The following is a 22,467-nucleotide window of genomic DNA, read 5'->3' on the forward strand; positions in this document are numbered from 1 at the left end:
ATTCACTTATACACTTATACAGAAATATAAACTTATAATTGACTCAAAATAATTATTTTTTTTTTAATAAAATAACTCATAATTATAATAATAATAATAATTATAATAATAATAATAATAATACATAATAATAATAAATACATTAAAATAAACTGTAAAACTGTAAAAAATACGATTTTAATTTTTATTACGATACAATGTAAACAACAACAAACAAAAATCGATACCTATTCTTTAAATGAGTAGGTACATATAAATTTGTAGGTATCCGCGGAAAAAAATTACTTTGTGCAATTTAATATAGAAGGCATTGGTAGTCGGGAAAATGGCAACTTTACTTAGAATCTTTTAGCCTGAAATTTTACATGGCTTTAAACGAGACATTCATCATTTTATCTCAACTATTCCTTAAAGATAGAATGAGTAAAATGATATTTTCTATTTTCATTTAAATATAGAACGCGCCACGCATTTCCCAATTTCCTGTCTACAATTCGTCCAATTTTCCCTTCAGTTTGCGGCGAGTTTCGTGGCGTGTGGTTCGTTCGTCGGCTGAGGCGATATTTGAAATGCGCGGGAGCTGTCAGTTTAGAAATTGCTATGTAAAATTGTGAATTATAAAATTCTTGTTTTGTCGTTGAATATAAAATAATAATTAAAAAGCCTCATTTTCTATCATTCTACAAGTTAAAGTCTTAACTACTGCCAGTGTTAACGTTATATTCTCAAACTGTTTGACACTTCTCATTTTGACAGTTCGTCGAAAATCGATTGATCGTTCGTATATTATATAATTTAATTAAACCACCGCCGGCTCTTTTTCAATTGCTGTGTTTTAAATAAACACGCAGTTTTTATTTACCACCGAAAATGGCAACCACAAGCGTTCAACAACCGAAGTTTTCGTAAGCCTATTTTTTATTAGCCTCATATTGTACCGGAATGAATGTTATGTGGATGTATTATTATTTATTTTTATTACTTACCATTCCCTATATCATTTCATTATAGCAATATTCTTTTTTATTTCATTACTTCACAATATTTATCAGTGAAAAAAACCCTTTATTTGTTATGGTGGATAAAATGACAAGTCATTGACTTTTTTGCCAGACATGTTATCTTTGTGACTATTGCTGTCAAATTTGTATTGCAATATTTATTTTAGGATCCTATAATTTTGACCGTTTGTCCGTTTGACATTCGTTTGATAATGCCCTAACAAGGCGAAACAATTGTCACAATATAATTGTTAGTAAAATACAACTTAGTAGACTCAAAAAATCTGTGTTTGATTTATAATTAATACATAAATTAAAATGGAGTTCTACAAATTAAACGCCAAATCAATAAATAAAAAGTATGACGTTAATTCATATTTACATTTTATAGAAACATTTGTATCGATTTAAGAGTCGGGTTGTGGTGCCGTGGTTAGTGTCATAGATTCTAAGTGAGAGTCTTTGGGTTCGAATCCACTCTGCCACAACTTGATTTCCATTTTTAAACACAAGTTACATAGGCTTACCTGAAAATAGGATTGAATCAACTTATTTGATCATGTCAAAAAATACAAATATTTATTTAAAAAATATTACTAATAATAGCTGTTCTGTATACATTAAACAGCTGTCGTTTTAATAATATTTTAAGTAATATTTTAATACTATTTAATAGCTGTTCATTACACAGACTGACAAGTTTCAACTTACATTATTTTATTACATTTCTAGTAATTTGGGAAGAAACCCAAATTACTGAATATGTAATAAAATATTTAATTGAAGAAAATAAAATTATTCAAAAGAACCATTTCATTAAATTACAGCTAATTGTTGAATGTGGGTAGATGATTTAAACTAAACATTTAACGATTTTAATATAAAAATAAAACGCTCGTATAATACCACTTTTTGAGTTTATTAATGTAAACACGGCTAGTTTCGAGAAATACAGATGTTCTCATCAACAGGTGATTGGATTGAAACAACATATTGAATGGTATAGTTGGTTTTTGGGCTTTTTAAGTAAAATGATTCCATACTACTCGATAATGTTCTTATATTCATATATGAAGGGAACGTAATAAAATTTTACCCTTGGGTCCATGACAATTTCTTTTTAACTCTTACCACTCTGTAGGCCAGACAATCTGGCCCGTATGATTCTAGTAGGCAGCTCCGTGGGCCACTATGTCTGGCCCGGCGCAGGTATAACTTTAATCACTGATTTCTCTATCACCCAAGTATATTCTACTAAAAAATATTTCAGATAAATACATTTAACCTTAATTAACATGGTCATACGAATTGCCAGACAGAGTGTCCCAAAATTAGGGTAATTCAATGGTAGAAAAACGTCGCATTTTTTTGATCAGAGTAGCTGATCAGTTATGAGAAAAAATGGTCAGAGTGGAAAGGGTTAAGAATAGGGGGTATATTTTAAACTTGGATGAATAAATTTAAAAAACTTAAAATAACAATTTATTTTAAAGAAATTGTTACTGAATTCGGTGTTTGTATTCAATCATTTAAAGCTGATCATGCCAATCACTGCATAAATTTGGTTCTGTATTGCGTATTTCTAGCGTCTAATATATTTGACATCAAAAACTTAAGCTGTAAAAAATATAAACTGAAAAAAGGGACAGTTAACCATTTATCACATCTCAAGTATGTTATAATGTACCTGAATAGGTATATGTATGTTATAATGTACCTGTATAGGTATATGTACCTGTATGTGTATACAGAGGCGTGCATTCTATATAGGCAGAAAAGCAGTGCCTACCCTGGAGTACCCGCGTTCCATATAGAAACACGACCAGTGCCTACTATGCCTTATCCTTACCCAACCATACTGCCTACTCTGATTAAAAACTCTGCACCCCATTGCCTATACATCACTTTAATAATATATTCCAAAATAAATGTATTAAAAATTAAAAAAATCTTCAAATGAACTGTTTTATAATAAGAACATAGATACAACAAAGGATTAAATTCATATGTTATACTTTTGCTTTTTAAAAACACCAAGTATCTTTTGAATTTTTTTTTTCATTATTTTAAATTCTTTTGCATTACATGACATAAATTTAAATACAAAAATATATGAATAAAATATAAACATAAATACAAAAAAAGATCCCAGAAAGGCATGGCCTGTGTGTGGGTATACAATATAATTTAGGTCATAGTAAAGGGTATAAGGGTATAGGTATTATAAGTAGAACTAGAATAATAGTGTTAAGAATGATACCACAGACTAATAATCGTTGTCTTATTTGATTCAATAGATGCTGCAAAGAATCAATGTATTATTATTTTGATTATTGATATTATTTTTTGACATCTCATCAAAGATGAAGAAGAATATGGAAGTCTGGGCATTTACGGGGCTGACGACCGTCATAGGCTGGTTTAAGTGATCACTTTACACACGTGTAACATTCACCAATTCTACCCATTATTGACAACCACACCACTCAAATTCTTGGAAGTTCTGTATATATAAACCAATTTAGAAACCTTGTTCTTGAATCACTAGAACTTCACTAGAGACATCTATTGGTGAGATGTAAAGAAGCTTTTTACTAAGCAGAAACTCTTATATTAGTATGTGAGGTCCGAATCCTGGATTATAATCACACACATGAGAAACGCCAGAAAATATCATTTTCATTTTTATTGTTTAAGCTTATAATTTGACCAGACAATAATATGAAAGTAACTCCTGTAATTGGAGATAATCCAGATTTTGTGAACAAGTATTTGGACACACTCAAAATGTTGTTGATTATTGATTACATGATGGCAATGTATGCGTCTCTCGCATCAGATGTCAATAGAGAATAATTTGTAGACATATTTAATAATTGAAAATGCAAAAGTTTTCATCATCGGGAATCAAATATGATACCTCTTTTATAATATTGTGGTTAAATGAGCAAACTGTAGATGTATACTTAAATATTAGTGATTAATGCATTTATTAATTTTGTTTGCTAACATAATCAGAATGTCTCATTATGTTCCCAACAGTTTGGGAACATAAAGAGAATGGACAAATAAAGAAGACAGGTTGTGGTCCCATGGTTAATGTCACATTCTCTAAATCAGCTGTTCTAGGTTCAACCCCCCCCCCCATTCTGCCACAACTGGATTCCTATTCTCAAACACAAGCTGCTTTGGCTTACCTGGACTGCTTTGAATGGAATATTTTTGTTTGTTCCAAGAATAAATTATTAATTTAAAATTATAATAATATAAATTTTTACATTAGGTCATTTTAAATTAGAGGATTAAAAAAAAATCATCCTTACGGTATATCAGGAAATGCATATTTAAAAAATTTTTTTTTTTTTTGTATAATATACATACAAATATTATTTATATTTTATTATATTTGTTTTTTCAAAATCATTCACTCTCATGTTGGAAATAGATCAGTCTAATTTACGCATTTTCATTTACGAAATATCTGAAACTTCGAAAATTCGGAAATATACAAGATATCAAAAAAAAAATATGTGTATGTATATATAAATATATATATATATATATATAAATATATATATATGTATATATATATATATATATATATATATATATATATATATATATATATATATATATATATATATATGTATATATATATATATATATATATATATATAAATATATATATATATATATTTATATATATATATATATATATATATATTTATGTATATATATATATTTTTTATTTTTTTTAATTTTTTTTTGAAAAATTTAATACACAAATAAAACCGATTCAGTCATCTACAAAATGTTATTTTTAATGTTATGCAGTTGAAATACTGATTTAAAATTAATGGTTTTAAAAAATCTAAATAACAATTATCTCAGATCGAATTTAGATTTTCTTTACGCATAGTGCCCTGTAACATACTAACTAGAATTTCTATAAAATTTAACTAGAGGATGTTCTCTGTTGTGTATATATGTATGTATCTTTTTTCTACAGAAATAGTGGATACTTATAGGTACAATACAGCAATCAAATAACATAAAAAGGCCCACGCAACGTATGTATCGGGTTGTAAGTAACCACTTATTTACAAACCAGATTTGCAAACATGTGGCTTAATGGTACTGGCCTTGAGTCAAGTGACCGACGGAATCGAGGACCGTGGACCGTCCTAATTGATGGTACTCTATTCTCTATAGACTTTTGATGACATCTAAGTAAGTTCTTTGTATTTTATATGGTGGACGGTCGATTCCGCTCAATTGGGCCGCCTGGTTTTTGGTGAACCGCTTATTTGGGCCGAATTAAGAGGGACGGAAACCAAACCAAAACTAATAGTAATTTATGTCTTGCACAACTAGAGAGATTGTGTAAATATTATAACTCCTCTTTCCAACTATGTTATTGTTTGTCGCTGATAATTGGTGAGCTTTAATTCCAAAACCATACCCAATTGCTTTGTTATTTACTTTTTTAAACCTTAATACATAATTGAGGAATAATAATTGTTAATTTGTAACAAAAATGACACGGATTTTCAGTGTGCTTTATTTTATTCCCAAAACTGATACTATGGTAATTTTTTACTATACAAATCCGCTTTATGCCTTATTTATTGGGTTATTGACGTGTTTTTAACTGAATGACACGTGATTATTATCTAAACAACCGTATATAATCACATATCGTAAATTTGATTAAAATTTTGTATCGATAACAGATTTATACCATAAAACAGCGTTTACAGAATTTTCAGCTAAAATTTGAACAGCGTTCTTAAAATTTTTACGTAATTTATTCACCAAAACTGTCTCCAACCCTTTTATTAAAACTTATTATAACCCTTATCCGCACCTAATGGTGCATAGGGCACTGCATCAAATTGACGCAGTGTTATCTTTATCATTACTTAAATGAAGGCAAGGTGATCACTCTTGCGCTTCAGGAACCAGTCCAGGGTAATATTAAATAATTATTACAGTGTTAAATCACTAATATTTATTTTCACCCCCCCCCCCTGGGAATTGAACCCGGGACCTCCAGCACGGTAGCTAAACACTTTATTAAAACATTTTATAATTATTTATAATTTAAGTGTAGTTAATTTTTACTTCTGGGCTTAATATTTCTAACGATACTAGCATTCTGAAATCAGTGAAATCCGTATTGTCAAAAAGTTAATGTGACCAATAACGAATATTTTTTTCCTTCCAATAGGAGTAAAGTTAAATTTATCGACATTTGACTTATCTATATAGATATAGCTTTCGGGATCGATCTACGGACGACATACTCTGAATATAATTCAATGCTTTAGGATGCAATGATGAGAATAGCAGGTTTCGAAATGTTGAAAATCAACAATTTTCCTATCAACGCAGACACGGACAAATGAATAGGTCGACGACCAAATATCCAATCAGATGCCATATCGATTTTATATCGACTTGACAAAAAAAATGCTACCCAATCCTAAATAAATCGATCACGTTTGTGGCCATCGTTATTATTGTTTAATTAAAAAAAAAATACACAAAAAGGAAACATTCGGGTTGCGTAAACAAACTTCATCTTAAAGTCGAACTAGAAAGCTCTCTTACTCGAAACCTTCCCTCTGGAATTATGAACTCTTCCATCCCTAATAAGTTTCAGAGATAATAGAACGGCAATGTACTAATTTATACATAAGTGTTTCTTTTACCATAAACTATTTTCTTACGAATGGTATACTTATAAAATTTTATCCAAATAATGTGCAAACGATGCGATTACCGCGAATCAAATTTAGGAAGGCTACCACGAGTACCTTAGCCGCCTATTTTTTGTATAGAATTTTATACATTATCATTCGTGAGTTTAGAGTTTATTGTAAGAGAAATATTTCTGAAAATATTTTGCGAAATAATGCACTGTAAATCCTCACCGTGTTGTCATCGACCATCAGAGTTTTCCAACCCTGAAATATGTGCCTTGAAAAAGGTTTTCAACCCTCGTATTATATAATTTCATTCCGTAAATTACATTTTTTTGTGACATCTTGGTGTTGTTTTCTTATGGTTTAACGCTTTTGATTGAACCGTGACTGTCTCATATCGTGTTCGCTTTATTCTTTTTTATTTATATTTCAGTTAGCAGAACACAGCAAAGAAATATGTAAATATTGGGTAAAGCAAAACATTACTTACATAATGTGTCAATTCACACTGTGCACTATGTGATCGTGTTGTACTAATAAAGAATATAAACACCGAAGCTCTTAGCATTCATTTACATATGTATATCGATTCAATTTTGAAATTTGCTATAACTATAACTAATGATGTAATTCTAGGGCTTGGGGCTTATATTCGCCAAAAAAAGTCGAAAATATCATTTTCGTAATTGCCAAATATTTTATATTCTCTAATCTCATGTTTCCTGTCAAGTGCAAAAACAACTTATGTGTTGTTAAACTATTTATTATATTCTACAGCGACACATTGTTCTAATGAAAAAACAATTGTTGACTAGTGCAGGAGAAAAGAGAGACTTTGCAAGGAAGAAGTTGGAGGGTGTTACATCGAAATAAAAATTGGAGAGAAATTAAAAAAAAATCATTTCTGCTGGGATATCACGCGAACGGCACCATCAATGATTGGACAATCTGCATATCATAATAAGTTCTTACCTAATTGTCTCCACTGGCGTTGAGAGGATGGTTCTACCGTGTAAAAAAAAAATTGCAAAACGCCGACTCAACCTTACCCTAGAAGATAAATTTAATCTTACCTTTGTGGGGTAAGATTTAGCCGGGCTTTTGCGAGAATCTTTTTAGACGGAAGAACGACCTCTTGACGCCAGTCGAAAAAATAGGTAAGAAATTGTTTTGTTGATTGTGGAATCAAAAACACATAAAAAAATAATATTGTGATAATTGTTTTTCCTAGTTATGGCATTTTCAATAAAAAAATGCCTTGAAGAATACTCATTGTGTACTTTTAAAATTGGTTTCGTACTTATTCGATTCATATGCCTAATAAATAAACTGATAAAAGTGTAAACATAAAATATAATTACTTGGTATCCACTTCACGGTATAGATATCGCAAATGACGATTGAAATAAACCTTTTGTGATATCTCGATTGCCGTGTACTGATAATAATATCGTAATCTAGTAACGCTATTCTGCTCGTAGAATAGCGTGACTTGATAAGCCTACTCAATATCGACTCTTATAGTAAGTACAGACGATTCCGCTTAATTGACCGCTGATTAATTACGACACCTTATTTGGGCCACACATCTCAAGAAACAGACCACAAAATCAAATAAGGATTAGTAATTTAATTAAAGTAAATTGTAAACTTGGGATTGATTATCTTAACAAAGGATATATCAACGAGGTAATTAGGCATTAAAATACTTATGTACTCGATTTGTGAAGAAGTAATGAAACAATAAAAAAAGATAAAGTCAATTTAATAATGCTTATTATAAACTATATTCCGTTGAATTGGGACGGTAAATTTTAAATAACAATATTAACTATGTACCTACGTATTCATGTTAATTAAAATTTTTACGTCGGTAAACATTTAACATGGTGACGACCGTTATTCAGCATCGACGTTCTTTCATTATGAAAATTTTCAACTATCTTTTTTTTTAAAAACCATTTAAAACTTTCAACGTTTATTCTAAGCCCGCCGATATAAACCTACTGTATACAAGAAGTTTTAAATAAATACATCATTATATTGAAATAACTAAGTATTTTCATTGGAGTATGTCCATAAAAATGTATTTATACGTTTTTTCAGTCCTAACAAGTGTAACCATTCAGATTTTATTGATGTTGCGCTAGTTGCTCATTAAAATACCCTACTTTACTCTTTTTACTTTTGCACCGACGGTTTTCGCAAATGAATCACTTAATTAATAATATAATTTATATTTGAAGCACTAAATTTGTGATTTTCCATTTTATAACTAAAATGTAACTTTGTTTTAAAATCACTTTAAATATTTTATTATAACTAAGTTATAATATCTCTCGGTTTTGAAGCTAATTGCTTCTTTGAGACTGATAAATCAGTTATAATAATTTACAGTGATTTAAATAAAAATTATATTACCTATTGATTCGGCATTAACTTTGTGGAATGACATGTTGATTATTTTACTTGAATATACCACTTGATTTTATATTTATATACTTATACGACTAGTTTCGAAAACTTACAGATGTTTTTATCTTCTGGTAAAAATTAAAAGTAACGAACAAAAAATATTTAGGGGTATATATATAGGTTAATAAATATAGGGAAGGGAGGGGGTTAAGGAACAAGATTTTTTTGTAAAAGGAAACATAGATAATAATGTTCAAGTGTTTAATTAAAAAAAAATTAATACGAAGTTACATTTTAATTAAAAGTAATAATAATTCAAATAAGCGAGGTAATAAATCACAGATATGATTTTATTTAAGAAAATATTATCGTTGATTAATTATCTTGGCAATTGGATTAACTGCACTGTGATTGTTCGGACATACCACAAGTGCATATTGCAAAAATAGCGCAAGGCGAATAAATTGTGCCAAATGCCAATGTAAAGTGAAGTGCTGATAATGTAAAATGTTGTACATCACACTTGTATCATAATATCGTGTACATCCAGATATGTGAACAAGTATTTGGACACACTCAAAATGTTGTAAATAAAATAACTTGTCAAATTAAAAGCTGCATAAAAAATTAATATAACTCTTTCAGGCAGGTCTTACGTATGTGAATTTAATCCAACATTCGGATCTTTCATACAAACATAAAGAGTCTGCTTAATAAAAGCTTTCCCTACTCCGACAAAGATGGCGGTTGTGAACTCACATGTACTGTGTCTAAGTCTATAACCTATGACGGTCATAAGCCCTGAAATTCTCAGACTTCCATATTCTTCTTCATCTATGTTGAGATGTCAAAAATATGTAATATCTTGTTAATGACCCTTAGTTAATTTATCCGCCTCCGTAGTGTAATGGCCAGCGTGTTTATCTACCGTGCTGGAAGTCCTGGGTTAGATTACCAGGGTGGGTGAAAATAAAATAATTTTAACACTCGAATATTTATAAAATATTGCTATGAAGCGCAGGAGTAATCACCATGCATTTATCTAAGTAACGATCAAGATAACACTGCGTCAATACGATGCATTACCCTATGCACCATTTGGTGCGGATAAGGGTTAGAATGAATGAAAATAATGGACCCTTGTCAAGTCGAACCACCCAAAAAATGTGAATATTTTGAAATATTGTCTGTATTTATCAATTATTTTTTCTCAGATTGCTCCCGAAGATCATTAATGGCGGGATAGCCGGTATCATTGGAGTTTCCTGCGTATTCCCATTGGACTTGGTGAAGACCAGGCTGCAGAATCAGACCATTGGACTCAAAGGAGAGAAGATGTACTCCTCCATGTAAGTCAATAAACAATATTATTCCATAATTAATATTTAAAGCACTAACTTTTTGATTTTTCATTTTATCACTTTAAAAAATGTTTTAAAATCACTATATGTTTTTATTATAATTTGATTATAACGTTCACCGATTTCCAAGTATTAATTAGTCTTGATAATGAAGTTATTTGCTTAAGAAATAGTTTCTTAGAAAAAAAGCAGAAAAATATACTTCCGTGATACTAATTTGCAAAAAAAAACACGAAATTGATGCCTCTTTAGCATTTACAAATCAAAATTCTAAAATCATTAGCTCTATAGCGCTAACTAACAAGCCAACAACCTGGAAACTAATTGCTTTGTAGCAATAATTAAAAGGCTGGAAATTAGTGGTTTTGTAGCACTAACTAACAAGCTAAAAGACTGGAAATTGTTTGTTCTGTAGTACTAATTAATAAGCTAAAAGGCTCAAAAATATTAGCCCTGTCGCACTAATTTATTGTACAAGGCAAAAGGCTAGAAATGAATGACTTTGTTGCTGTAATTATGAAACCAAAAGACGGGAAATTATTTTCTCTAAAGTAGGTAAAAATTAAGAAACCAAATAGATTTTTTTTATCATGTATTTTTTTCAATTACGACTCACGCACCGCCTAGCTAATGAAATATAATAAACGGAAATAACGTAATCTTTTGTAGGTAAATAATATAAATAGATGACCCAAAATCCAAAAAGAAAAAAATTACTTTGTTTAAAATCAATATTATGACTTGTTAAGAGATTGGTTTTCGGAAATTATGGCAAATCTATGTTGGATGTGAAAAAAAAATCGACAGAAATGAAGCCGACTTTTTTCTTTACTAAAATATAACCTTCAAACGTAATAATAAAAAATGAAGGTAGGTTTTTTTCTAATATATCATGATCAATAAATAAGTTGGCCCTTTTCCAAATTGTGCTATAGCTAACGCAAAACTAATTATCGAGTTATTATTGACACACCTACCCGACAAACAAAATTTAGCATACTGCATCTTGTAGTACATAGTGTGAATTTAATGTCAATAATACTAATCAATCGCACTAGTTTATTTACTGCTACAGGTCATTCTCCTACATTCTGATGCGTTACGAAAATAATTGCAACCTCGCATACCTACTTGTCACACAAGGGACATTTCGCTCACTCCTTTCAAGAACGTCATAAATCAAAAATCGTCAATTTTCAGTTGTGCATGTTTTCAGAATGCCCAGAAAATGTACCATATCCCAGCAAAATCGGTATATTTTTAACTTAATATTTACCCGCTACAGGGCAAAAAGTGTTGTTTTTGAATTTTGAAGGAAAGGTGTGGATCAATTTTTTTTTTAATAAACTAAATATTTTTCAAATGGAGAAAAAACCTACAGGTTTTATCTAAAAAGATCTGTTGCACAGTAAAAAGTTCAATAAGTGGCTTGATATTTATTTTTAATACATTGTAATATATTTTTAAACTTTAAAAACGTTCTCCTGAAAAATCAAGTTTTTTGATTTATGACGTTCTTGAAAGGAGTGAGCGATTTGTGGAAGCACAGTTAAGTACAGCATGGTAAACCCCCCTGTAACGTTGAGATAGGTGTCGCTTTATCGGAGGGAACATTATAGGGAGTTAATGTTTTAAATTGTATTTTTACATGTTAATAATTATTACGACTGTCGTAACTGTAATTACTATTCTGGTTGTGGTCCCGTGGTTAGTGTCGCGGACTCTTAAGTCAGAGTTTCTCGGTTCGAACCCACTCTACCACAATTTGATACCTATTTCTAATAATGAGCCGCTTAGGCTCACAGAAATAGTATGAAATTCAAATATTTGTGTAAATAATAAAAACATAAATATTTCTCCTTTTAAAAAAAAAAGACAATATTAAATTGAAATACAATTAAAAAACATTTACCCCCTTTAACGTTCCCTCCAATAATGCGTGACTTATCTCAACGTTATATGGGGGTTAAATGTATATGCATGTTATATGTCATTAAAAGTTTTGCTGATTTACCGTCTTCTTAAAACCCTACTTACCTCAAATGAACTATGAACTTGATAACTTACCTAAATATGAACTTTTGGATTTTATTTAGTTACATGAAGATATAGTTCGATTCCCGGGCCTGTGTAATGAATACTACGTCAGTGTTAATAAGTATTGTGTCTTCAAGCTTAATTTAAGCTTAACGACATAATACTTATTGACTTGGCTTAACGTAAGCTCTTTTATTTGGGAGAAACCCACCTTCTGTAAATACCTATTTATGGTACATATACCGGAACCCGGTATATATTTTTTTTAATAAATAGAACTAAAGTTAAGACACGATACTTATCGTCATCGATAGTATTCATGATACCCCCTGGTGGTCCATCACAGTGGATAGATAACTAATTAACTAAGTACGTAGTGTAGATAAATTTAACTTTACTTTTTCCTAATAAATTTGGCATTTTTATACCGAGTCCGTATGGTTATGAAGTTAAAATTATGTTTTTTTTTACTAAGTATCGGTTTTTCCGTATGAAATCGACGCCCAATTCGTCAATTAATGCAACGTTGACTTTTTGATTACGTATTATATACTTATAGATAATCTTAATTTTACTTCTATTTGGTAAAAAAAAAAACAAAACAAATAATTAATTAAAAAAACATATATCTTTAATTTCCCAACTATGCGGATCAACAACCGGTTTAAAAAAAAACAAAGTCATTATAATTGAAAGTTCAGAATTAAAATTAAAGTTATCTTTTGTAATTTCATTAATTGATTCGGCAGTCACTTTGTAGTAAAATCTATCCATTTTTAATTTAAGTTTTTTTAGTAAATGCCACTATTTCTTAAAATCTATTGTGACACGTGTTTCGATGTATTCCGCATCAATTTTATCATCGGTGTTTGAAAATGAATGCATCGAAATACGTGTCACAATAGATTTTAAGAAATAGTGGTATTACTAAGTAAAACTTAAATTGTCTATCGAAGTTAACATCTTAACTTCTCACTGTAATTCAGGCCCTGGTTGTGCCAACAACCAAACTACTCTTATCATAATACGCAGGGTTTTTTTTTAAACAAAAAGGTCCCGGAACGCACTAAAAAATATTCAAAAATCATTTAAATATGCATTACAACACCATATTTTATCATTTTGACTAATTATATAAATATAGATTGTAATTACGTAAGCACAAACATTGTTTCGTCTAATCGATTATGGAAATTTATTTATTTATTTATTTCAAAACATATTGCATACATAAATCAAATATACATATAATATTCCCGATGAGTAATTTCTATTTCTCATTTTGGGACATGGGATTAAGGTTAACAAGACTGGAACACAAATAATAAAGTAACAAAAAAGATTTTTTTTAAATAACCAAAACTAATACTAATACATGGCAAAATGTAAAAACAATAAACAGGTATAATAAATAGGCACAAGAACCATATCTAAAGAAATAAATGAGAAAACATGAGGTAAGAAGCATATTTAAAATAAACAAATGAGAAAATATGAAAAATGAGAAAATATAACAAATTTTAAAAAAAAGTATCCGTGAAAAAAGGTGCCGGAACGCTGTTCCACCCCTTTACATGAAAAAAAGCCCTGATAACACGTATTTGGTAGGTATTAGATGTTTTTCTCCCATTCGCGTCAAAATAAGCGAAATTTATTATTTCGACGGGAAAATGACGCCGACGCGTAATTTTTTTACGTAAGTTTGAAACAAATCTCCCGGAACGACTCTCATTAAATAAATAAAAAACGCAAAACAGAAGAAATGTTTATTCCAGAATAAGCTCCCTTCCCACGCCCGGTTTTCAAGGTCCGCGCTTCTCGTCACTGTCAAAATTAAATACATAAATCAAGGCCTGGGATAATAGACAATGAATACCGCTATTTCGATCAAATTATAATTATTATCATTTGTAATCTTATTAATTACTTTGATTCCATTCGACGCCGGTAATTTGATTTTTAATTCACCTTAAATCAATATTTTTTATGATTAAATTTAGCAAGTACAGTAAAACTTAGATATAACGGGCTAATTGGAGGAGGTTAGGTTAGGTAAGATTAAGTTATTTTTATTTTTACGCTCCCATAAATTAAGGTTTCAAACTCATGATCTTATGCATGGTAGGAAATGTAATAACCATATTTAACATTAACTTTAATGGCAGACAGTATAAATACAGTATATATTTTATAATTTAAGTCAAGGAAAATATTGCAGTTTTTTCATTATATTTTATTAAATTCAAATACCTAATGAAAAATCAAAAACTTTGTAATCGTAAAAATAAAAATAATTATTACATTTGAAAGTTTTTTTTTTAAATTTTAAATCGGGACGATAAATATTGTAAAGTAAAAAAATTACTATCATCATTTAAGAAAAAACCTTTTTTGTAATTTATATTTTATTATGTGGCCATAACTTAGTGTGATTTTCCATTTTATTACTTATATAAAATAAAAATAAAACATTTAACACTTTATTGTACAATCACTTACATCATTTTATGTATACCAAAGTTTTAAAAAAGTTTTAAAAAAATCATTGTTTTATGGCAGTCAATTTTAACTGTGAATTTTTGTTTTTTTAGGATAGACTGCTTCCGAAAAACTTACAGAGCGGAGGGCTACTTTGGGATGTACCGAGGATCAGCCGTGAACATTCTCCTCATCACCCCGGAGAAGGCCATCAAGTTGGCGGCTAATGACTTCTTCAGGCATCATTTGTCTACAGGATCGGCGTATGTACCTTTAGTAAAATCACTTAATTCCTTCATTGATGCAAAAACCATTTCATTTGGAAGTTTTATAAAAACATAATAAAAAGAAAATTTATTTCATTTTCTTCTATGAGACCCTTATCCACATGGTTCATAAAGCACTTCATTGTATAAAAGCAGTGTTATCTTGACAGTTAAATACATACAAAAGCAATCAGCCCTGCATTTCGGGTAATATAAAGTAAATATTGGAGTTTATTATTAAATGTATATTCATATATATATATATATATATATATATATATATATATATATATATATATATATAAATTTTTATTTATTTGTATAAATTGAATACATTTATTTAAAGAACAATTATAAACATATTTAAAAAAAATAATTTTGCAGAGACCCACAAAGCCACCTTGTGTGTCTTGTCGGTGGAGTTCTTTTTACATACATTTTTTTATTGTTTTTTATTAATTTTAACCTAATATACACACAAAAAAGAGAGAAAAAATTAAGAATATAAACTTAATTATAATTTTTATAGAATTAAACTCTTGATCATTTACTTATTCCCTTATTTTGCCATTATTCCATATTTTATTTTGACCTCTAACCTCCGTCGGCAACAAATCAGTGAAAAATCACTTATGTTTATTTTGGCCCCCTGGGAATCAAATCCGGGACTTTAAACATGGTAGCTGAACTCGTTGACCACTACACTACGGCAGTTAATTTTGGCTTTTATTTTACGCTTTTAGTAAATTAACACACTTCGGACAGGAAAGGTATTTCTACCTATTCGGTCAATTGATGCTTAAGGACGGGAAGGGTATTTTTACCTTTTGCACCGGCCTCATTTCAATGACAGGAAAGAAAGAATTTTCCAATATTTATATAAATATTATATACCAATCTCTCTGTAAGGATCTTAACTACATTTACATAATTATCAAATCCCGTCGCCAGCGGTCCGCATGCGTAAAAAATACCCGTACAAAATGTGTTAATTATTAGAGTTTGGATCAACAATTTCTTTTGTTGTTGATATAAACTCCAAAATAAGCTTTCTTCCTCCTATTATATGTATGCAGTTATGAGACCTTGGTGATATGATATGAATCATATCTTCATTTTTAGTGTTTTCATTTATATGTTTATACATAGATGAAAATTTTGTTTTTATAGGACACTTCCACTTCCGAGGCAAATGTTGGCGGGAGGTCTTGCTGGAATGTTCCAAATTATCGTGACCACCCCTATGGAGCTGCTTAAAATTCAACTTCAAGACGCTGGTAGAGTCGGAGGTAAACAAACAAAATAAAGTAACCATTTAGCTGCTTTGTAAACATTCTTCGCCCCTTCCAAATTCACACATCTCCTCATACATACCTGCTGATTATTCCGACTCCCGGCCTCACCGTTTTTAAATATTTGACATACCTTATAATGCCAAGTTTTCCTCTGCTCCTTTTTCCAACTACATTCGCCTCATAAATTTATTTTACTATTCTTTTCTTACTTATTCGTTCCACACCAAATGTCCAAACCATCTCAATACACTGTTCTTAATTTTATTAATAATGCTTATCTCAGCCTTGCATTCTTTTCTTATTTCACCATTCGAACATCTATCATACATCGTTTTGCCGCACATTTGTCTATATATAAACTCAATAATAATGGTATTACATACAGAGTAGATAAATAAGTGGGTATGATCAATTATTTCAAATACTTGAAAAATATTCCCAATGTCATTTTTACTTTTGTAAAGAAATATGAAACTTGAAAAATCTTTTTGTAACTTAATTGTAAAGTTGACCAGTTTCAAATGGCTGTTAACCATGCAGGACGTATAAATACGTCAAACGTAAACAATATCGGGTACGGGTAAGACATATGAATATGTCCTGTAAATATATGTTGCGGCTTGGAATGGGCGGGACCTATATTTTCCAACAACAAAAGGTAACTAATCATCCATAGATGTTTCGACAGGAATTCATTTCTATTTGTTTGTAATTTTGCATTTTTCTTTGTGATTTCTATACAAATAAATGAAAAATTATATGTATCATAGTCTTTTCATTTATTTTGTGAAATCACGTCCATCGGGCATGACATATTGACACGTTCTAGTGAAAGAGTTCGCGCCCGTTGTATGTTACGTAATTAAAAAGTGAACTTTCGGTTAACAGGTTAACCTTTGATATCCGAAATCTTTATTTTTCCTGATCTATTTTAGGTGGTAAGAAGGAATCCGCCCTGAGTATAGCCACCAGCCTCTTGAAAAAGGAAGGTATCAAGGGATTGTATCGCGGCACGGGTGCCACTGGTGCAAGAGATGTCAGCTTCAGTATCGTGTACTTTCCTCTGTTTGCTACGCTCAATGATTTGGGCCCAAGATCCACCCCTGGTGGCCACGAAGCAGTCTTTTGGTACATTAAATTATTAAATACTAACTTGGTAAATTAAATTGTTAAATACTAACTTGGTACATTAGATTATTAAATACTAACTTGGTACAATAAATTATTAAATACTATCTTGGCACATTAAAATATTAAATACTAGCTTGGTACATTAAATAATTAAATACTAACATAAATATTTTAAATGTGTCTCAACTTGATATGAAACATGTATCATTCTTCCCTTTTTTATGAAAGAAAATGAAAGTCTGAGCATCCCAGGGCTTACAATCTGGTATTTTGTTTCATATCAAGTTGATACACCTTTAATATTGACATCTCATCCGTAAGGTGAATAACCCAGTATCCAATATAATAAATAATATTGTTAAATATTTTACCCTCTCCATATTTCAGCAATTTTCGAAAACATCTAAGTTTAAATTCTATCCTCAAAAAATCCCGGAGATGTTATGTAACTGGCAAAATATTTCCAAAGCCATTTGATTAATTGAAAATTGGCCAAAAAATCTTTAATTTTTTTTATGTATATGCTCTTTTTAAACTAATAAATCCTCGAAGTTATCAAAATACATATATTAAGATGTATTTTATCGAATTTAAAAATAATTGTTTAGAAGTGTGTCATAAAATCAGTCCCAAAAACAGTGTGCATGCGTTAACTCAACAATCACAAATATTTAGACAAAAATCATTATTGCTTCTTAGGCGCTTGTGCACTACACGGAATTTTACTGTCCGGCAGTCCGGTTAGCATGATAATACGGATGATTGGCTTGTTCTTTTGGCCGTCTTTCTTCGGATCTGTGCGCTTAAATTGTGCGCTGTTGTTGTCGCTTTTATTTTTTTTTAAACGGACTGTCGGACGGTAAAATTCCGTGTAGTGCGCAAGCGCTCTTAGGCAGTATTTTTATGGCATAAAACATAAATTTAAGTATGTCTATCAAATGAATAAATAATATTTCTTTAGGTGGTCATTCCTGTCAGGATGTACCGCGGGTTCCATGGCAGCCGTGTCGGTAAACCCTCTGGATGTCATCAAAACACGACTTCAGGACTTGAAGCGAGCTGAGACCAGCCCTTACAAGGGCTTCCTTGATTGTGCTGTGTAAGTTTATTTTATTTTCTCCCAATAATTATAATGACTTAGAAAGACAAATTTGAAGAAAAAAAATCATCATATAATTTAAAAAATTGTAATGTATGTTTCTTACCCTATTCTGCACCTAATGGTCCATAAGGTACTAGGTTACATTGATGCAGGGTTACCTTGATGTTAATTATGTGAAAGTAAGGTGATCCGTCCCGCACTTCAAGTACCAGTTAATGGAGACATGAAATAAATATTAAGATTGATAAATAATTATTACATTTATTTTTACTTCAATGGGAATTGAACCCCGAAGTCCTCCTGTACAGTTGTCGAAACGCAAATGTATACATCACAACTAAAATCTAAAAAAAATCACAGAAATCAGAGTTACAGGTACAAAATCATCCTTCAAAACTTAACCATATGGTTGAATTTTGGTACATATACATATATGGTATGGGGCAAAACAACCTATTTTACTTAACTTAATACATATGATTTTTTGTCATTCCAGTTTCACTTGATTTTTAAACTAGTTCTAACAACATTTTTCCAAACTAGTTTTCGCATAGGAAAATAAACTTTAGCTAGTGTTTTAACTGCAACATACATATTTTATACAAATGTCACGCATTCAAGCACTTTTATATGCATCTACCAGTAATACGTAATCCACGAAATCAATAAAATGACACCATATACATATTATAAAACGTCTCCCTATTTATAGTAAAACACTGAAAGAAGAAGGTCCACGAGCGTTCTTCAAAGGAGGAGCTTGCAGAATGATGGTGATCGCTCCGCTGTTCGGTATCGCTCAAACTGTTTACTTCCTGGGAGTTGCTGAAGCCCTGTTAGCAGGTAATTTATTTGTTTCAAATATATATATTAGTGCTTTTTCCTCATGTGTAAAGTAAAAGCTCGTTAATTCGGCATTGGGGGGAATATAATTCCAAATGAATTCATATTTTAAATGAGCTAATTTGCAAAAAAGCCCACATATTTTTCTTTTACAACTGGAATTACATATAATTCGGCGTTGGGGGGATTATGATTTAAAAATTAATTAAAATTTTAAATGGGCGTATTTGAAAAAAGCCCATATTTTTTTTATATAACTGGAATTACATATAAATATATGTCAAAATTCGAATTATCGTTGTTTGAATTAACAAACTTTTACTGAATTCCAGAATCTATTTTTTACATAATCATATATCTCTTTTATGATTATATATATCATATAGAAGAGCTAGAGGTAGATCTCCAACCTGATGGACCGACCAGGTGAAAAATATCACAGGCCTCTCCATTGCGGGAGCTCTAAAGGCTGCTTGATGCAGGGACCAATGGCAGATTGTTGTCCGAGGTTCCAGAGGAAGCCAGCAAGGGGGTCATGTTCTTCAGCAATGAAGAAGAAGAAGTCTCTTAATTTGGTAGATTATTGCTAAAAATTATCCTTTTTATTTTTTAGCCGGAGGTATTGCATAAATCGATGCGGACATTACATAAGCAGTATGGATACCAAGAAGAAACTAATATACTCTATGGATGCTCTCTTAATGGTAGCAAATATACTGCATGCTATAATCATTCACCTGCTATTTTTAATAATCATGTTTATGGATTTTAAGATTGTTATCGTACTACTAGATCCAAAATTGTACTACTTAGGAGTATTGTACTTTTCAGTGCATATGAACTTTCTGAAGTTACATTGAACTAGTCGTGCAGAAAGTCCAACAGAACTGTGTGAATCCAATATTATTATACTTTAAGCTTAATAATATTTATCTGCACAAATACATTCGCTGGCACTTTATTTTTAAGTGACTCGTATATCTAAGTTATATAATAATGTTGACATTAAGGGAAGTTGTAATATTCCATTTCGATATATTGGGAACTATTTATTTCTAAATATTTCCAGATTTTATTGTGATAAAATTGTTTAAAATGTTTATAAATCGTTCCAACATATTTGATATTGTGATCACTTCTTAGATCATAGCCGTTTAGAAAGTGATAATATTTTTCTGACGTGTCAAATCTGCTTCTGGTCAATATTTCAAATGTGTGCTTACAATTTTCCATATGCTTTGCGGTTATAATTTTTTTGTGGATCATATCCAAATCTGTGCACACAAATATGTGGATTAAACCTCGAGAAATTATAATCAAGATGTATTATCCACATTTACTGTCGTCTACTTTAATGGATCATATCTATTATACATTTTCATATATCAGCTTTCTTTATATTTCAATTCACCAGATGAATTTTGGAATTTATCAGTGTATTTGACATTGTAAATATTTAGAATTGGAAATCTCAAAAGAAGTACAAGCAAGAAGTGAAAAAGATATCACAATGTGTAATGTGGAAAAAATTATTTTGTCATTTTCAAAGGAATGAAGCCATTTCATGTTCTTTGTATATAAAATATCTTTTAAATAAATTTGTAAAAATATTTCAAATCAGTAACAAAAAAAAAACACTGATTTTCTATATTAATGGGTGGCGATGTTTAAAAATAAATTTGTATTATTTATTGACAAAATAAAAAAAAGGGAAATAGTAAAATAAATCAATTGATATTTTTCCTTTTTGCTTTTTTAAGATTCTTTTATTCAGTGCTTGTGATTTAATTTCTAATTTCATTGTAAATATTATTATTGACTTTTTAAACTTTTTAATTTTGTATGCAAATTCGCTGGGAAGGACCACTACAAAAGTGTAAGCGATCATTATGAGGTGTTGTTATATGAGAACTGCACGTATTATTAAGGCACAATAAATAAAATATACATATTATCACTACTATCTTAACGGCTATGAAGGAGATTCCGCTGAATGTTATTATTACTTTTCATTAGCTGTAATATTTTCCCAACATTTTCAGTATTTGAGAAATGTCTTCTGTTAAGTTATTTTTTAATAGCGGTTATGTTTTCTTATTCTATGTTTATAAGATGTGATAAAATTGGGAGTGCATAGTGTTAAATACATACTTCCATCACACATTATTCATGGCTAATTCAATGAGGTGCTCTAATTTTGACTTTTTTATTAGTAGATTAATTTTTATAATGGCTTAGCCATGACTTACTTTCCACTTATCTGATTGGGATAGCCAGAGGCCTATGAAATAGACCTTATATATTGTTTTATTGCCAGGAAAATTTTTAAATCAGAAATGTTTGGTGTTGATTTGATGCGATTACAAGTTTTATACGCTCTTACTGATAAGAGAACAAATTATTTTTTTCCACAATGTTTATATAGATATTAAATAAACACATTCTGTTAATTATAAAGTTATCATAATATTATAATTAATTTCTCAAAACGAGGTTTTTTGGCAGTAATTCAACAATTATAGAGCTCGTCACTGTATTATTTTCGATCAACAAGTTCATTAGGATTTTTTTAAATTAAAATTAGTATATTTTGTCGATTTAAAAAAAAAATATGTGCTGTATCTGTATCTAGACATTTTAATATCAATTTACATTATTTGCATTCATTTCATTGTGATTTTATCCAATTTTCAATTATGTAGATTATAATTTCAACTTGGTTTAGTTTACCATGAGTTAGGATATTTCACTATAATATGACACTGTGTTAAATTATGAATTACGTATGAAATACTGTAATATGCAATATAAACTACAGGCATTCCAAAAA

The 22,467-nt window shown here is 30.1% G+C and overlaps 1 protein-coding gene across 1 annotated transcript; it reads left to right on the top strand.

The window, feature by feature from the left end:
* The first annotated feature begins 283 nt into the window (after window positions 1-283).
* On the top strand, window positions 284-21,127 carry LOC148310359 (mitochondrial glutamate carrier 1-like). Its single transcript, XM_088258627.1, has 8 exons — window positions 284-905; window positions 10,339-10,473; window positions 15,114-15,263; window positions 16,437-16,555; window positions 17,497-17,689; window positions 18,654-18,791; window positions 19,507-19,637; window positions 20,251-21,127. The coding sequence occupies exons 1-8, from the start codon at window positions 871-873 to the stop codon at window positions 20,265-20,267; spliced, it is 918 nt and encodes a 305-aa protein (XP_088114753.1). The 5' UTR covers window positions 284-870; the 3' UTR covers window positions 20,268-21,127.
* Window positions 21,128-22,467: the final 1,340 nt, after the last annotated feature.

This window comes from Brachycentrus maculatus, unplaced genomic scaffold (genome assembly GCF_059751285.1).
Source record: "Brachycentrus maculatus isolate JH-2025_06_01 unplaced genomic scaffold, ASM5975128v1 h1tg000099l, whole genome shotgun sequence".
Taxonomy (NCBI): Eukaryota; Metazoa; Arthropoda; class Insecta; order Trichoptera; family Brachycentridae; genus Brachycentrus; species Brachycentrus maculatus.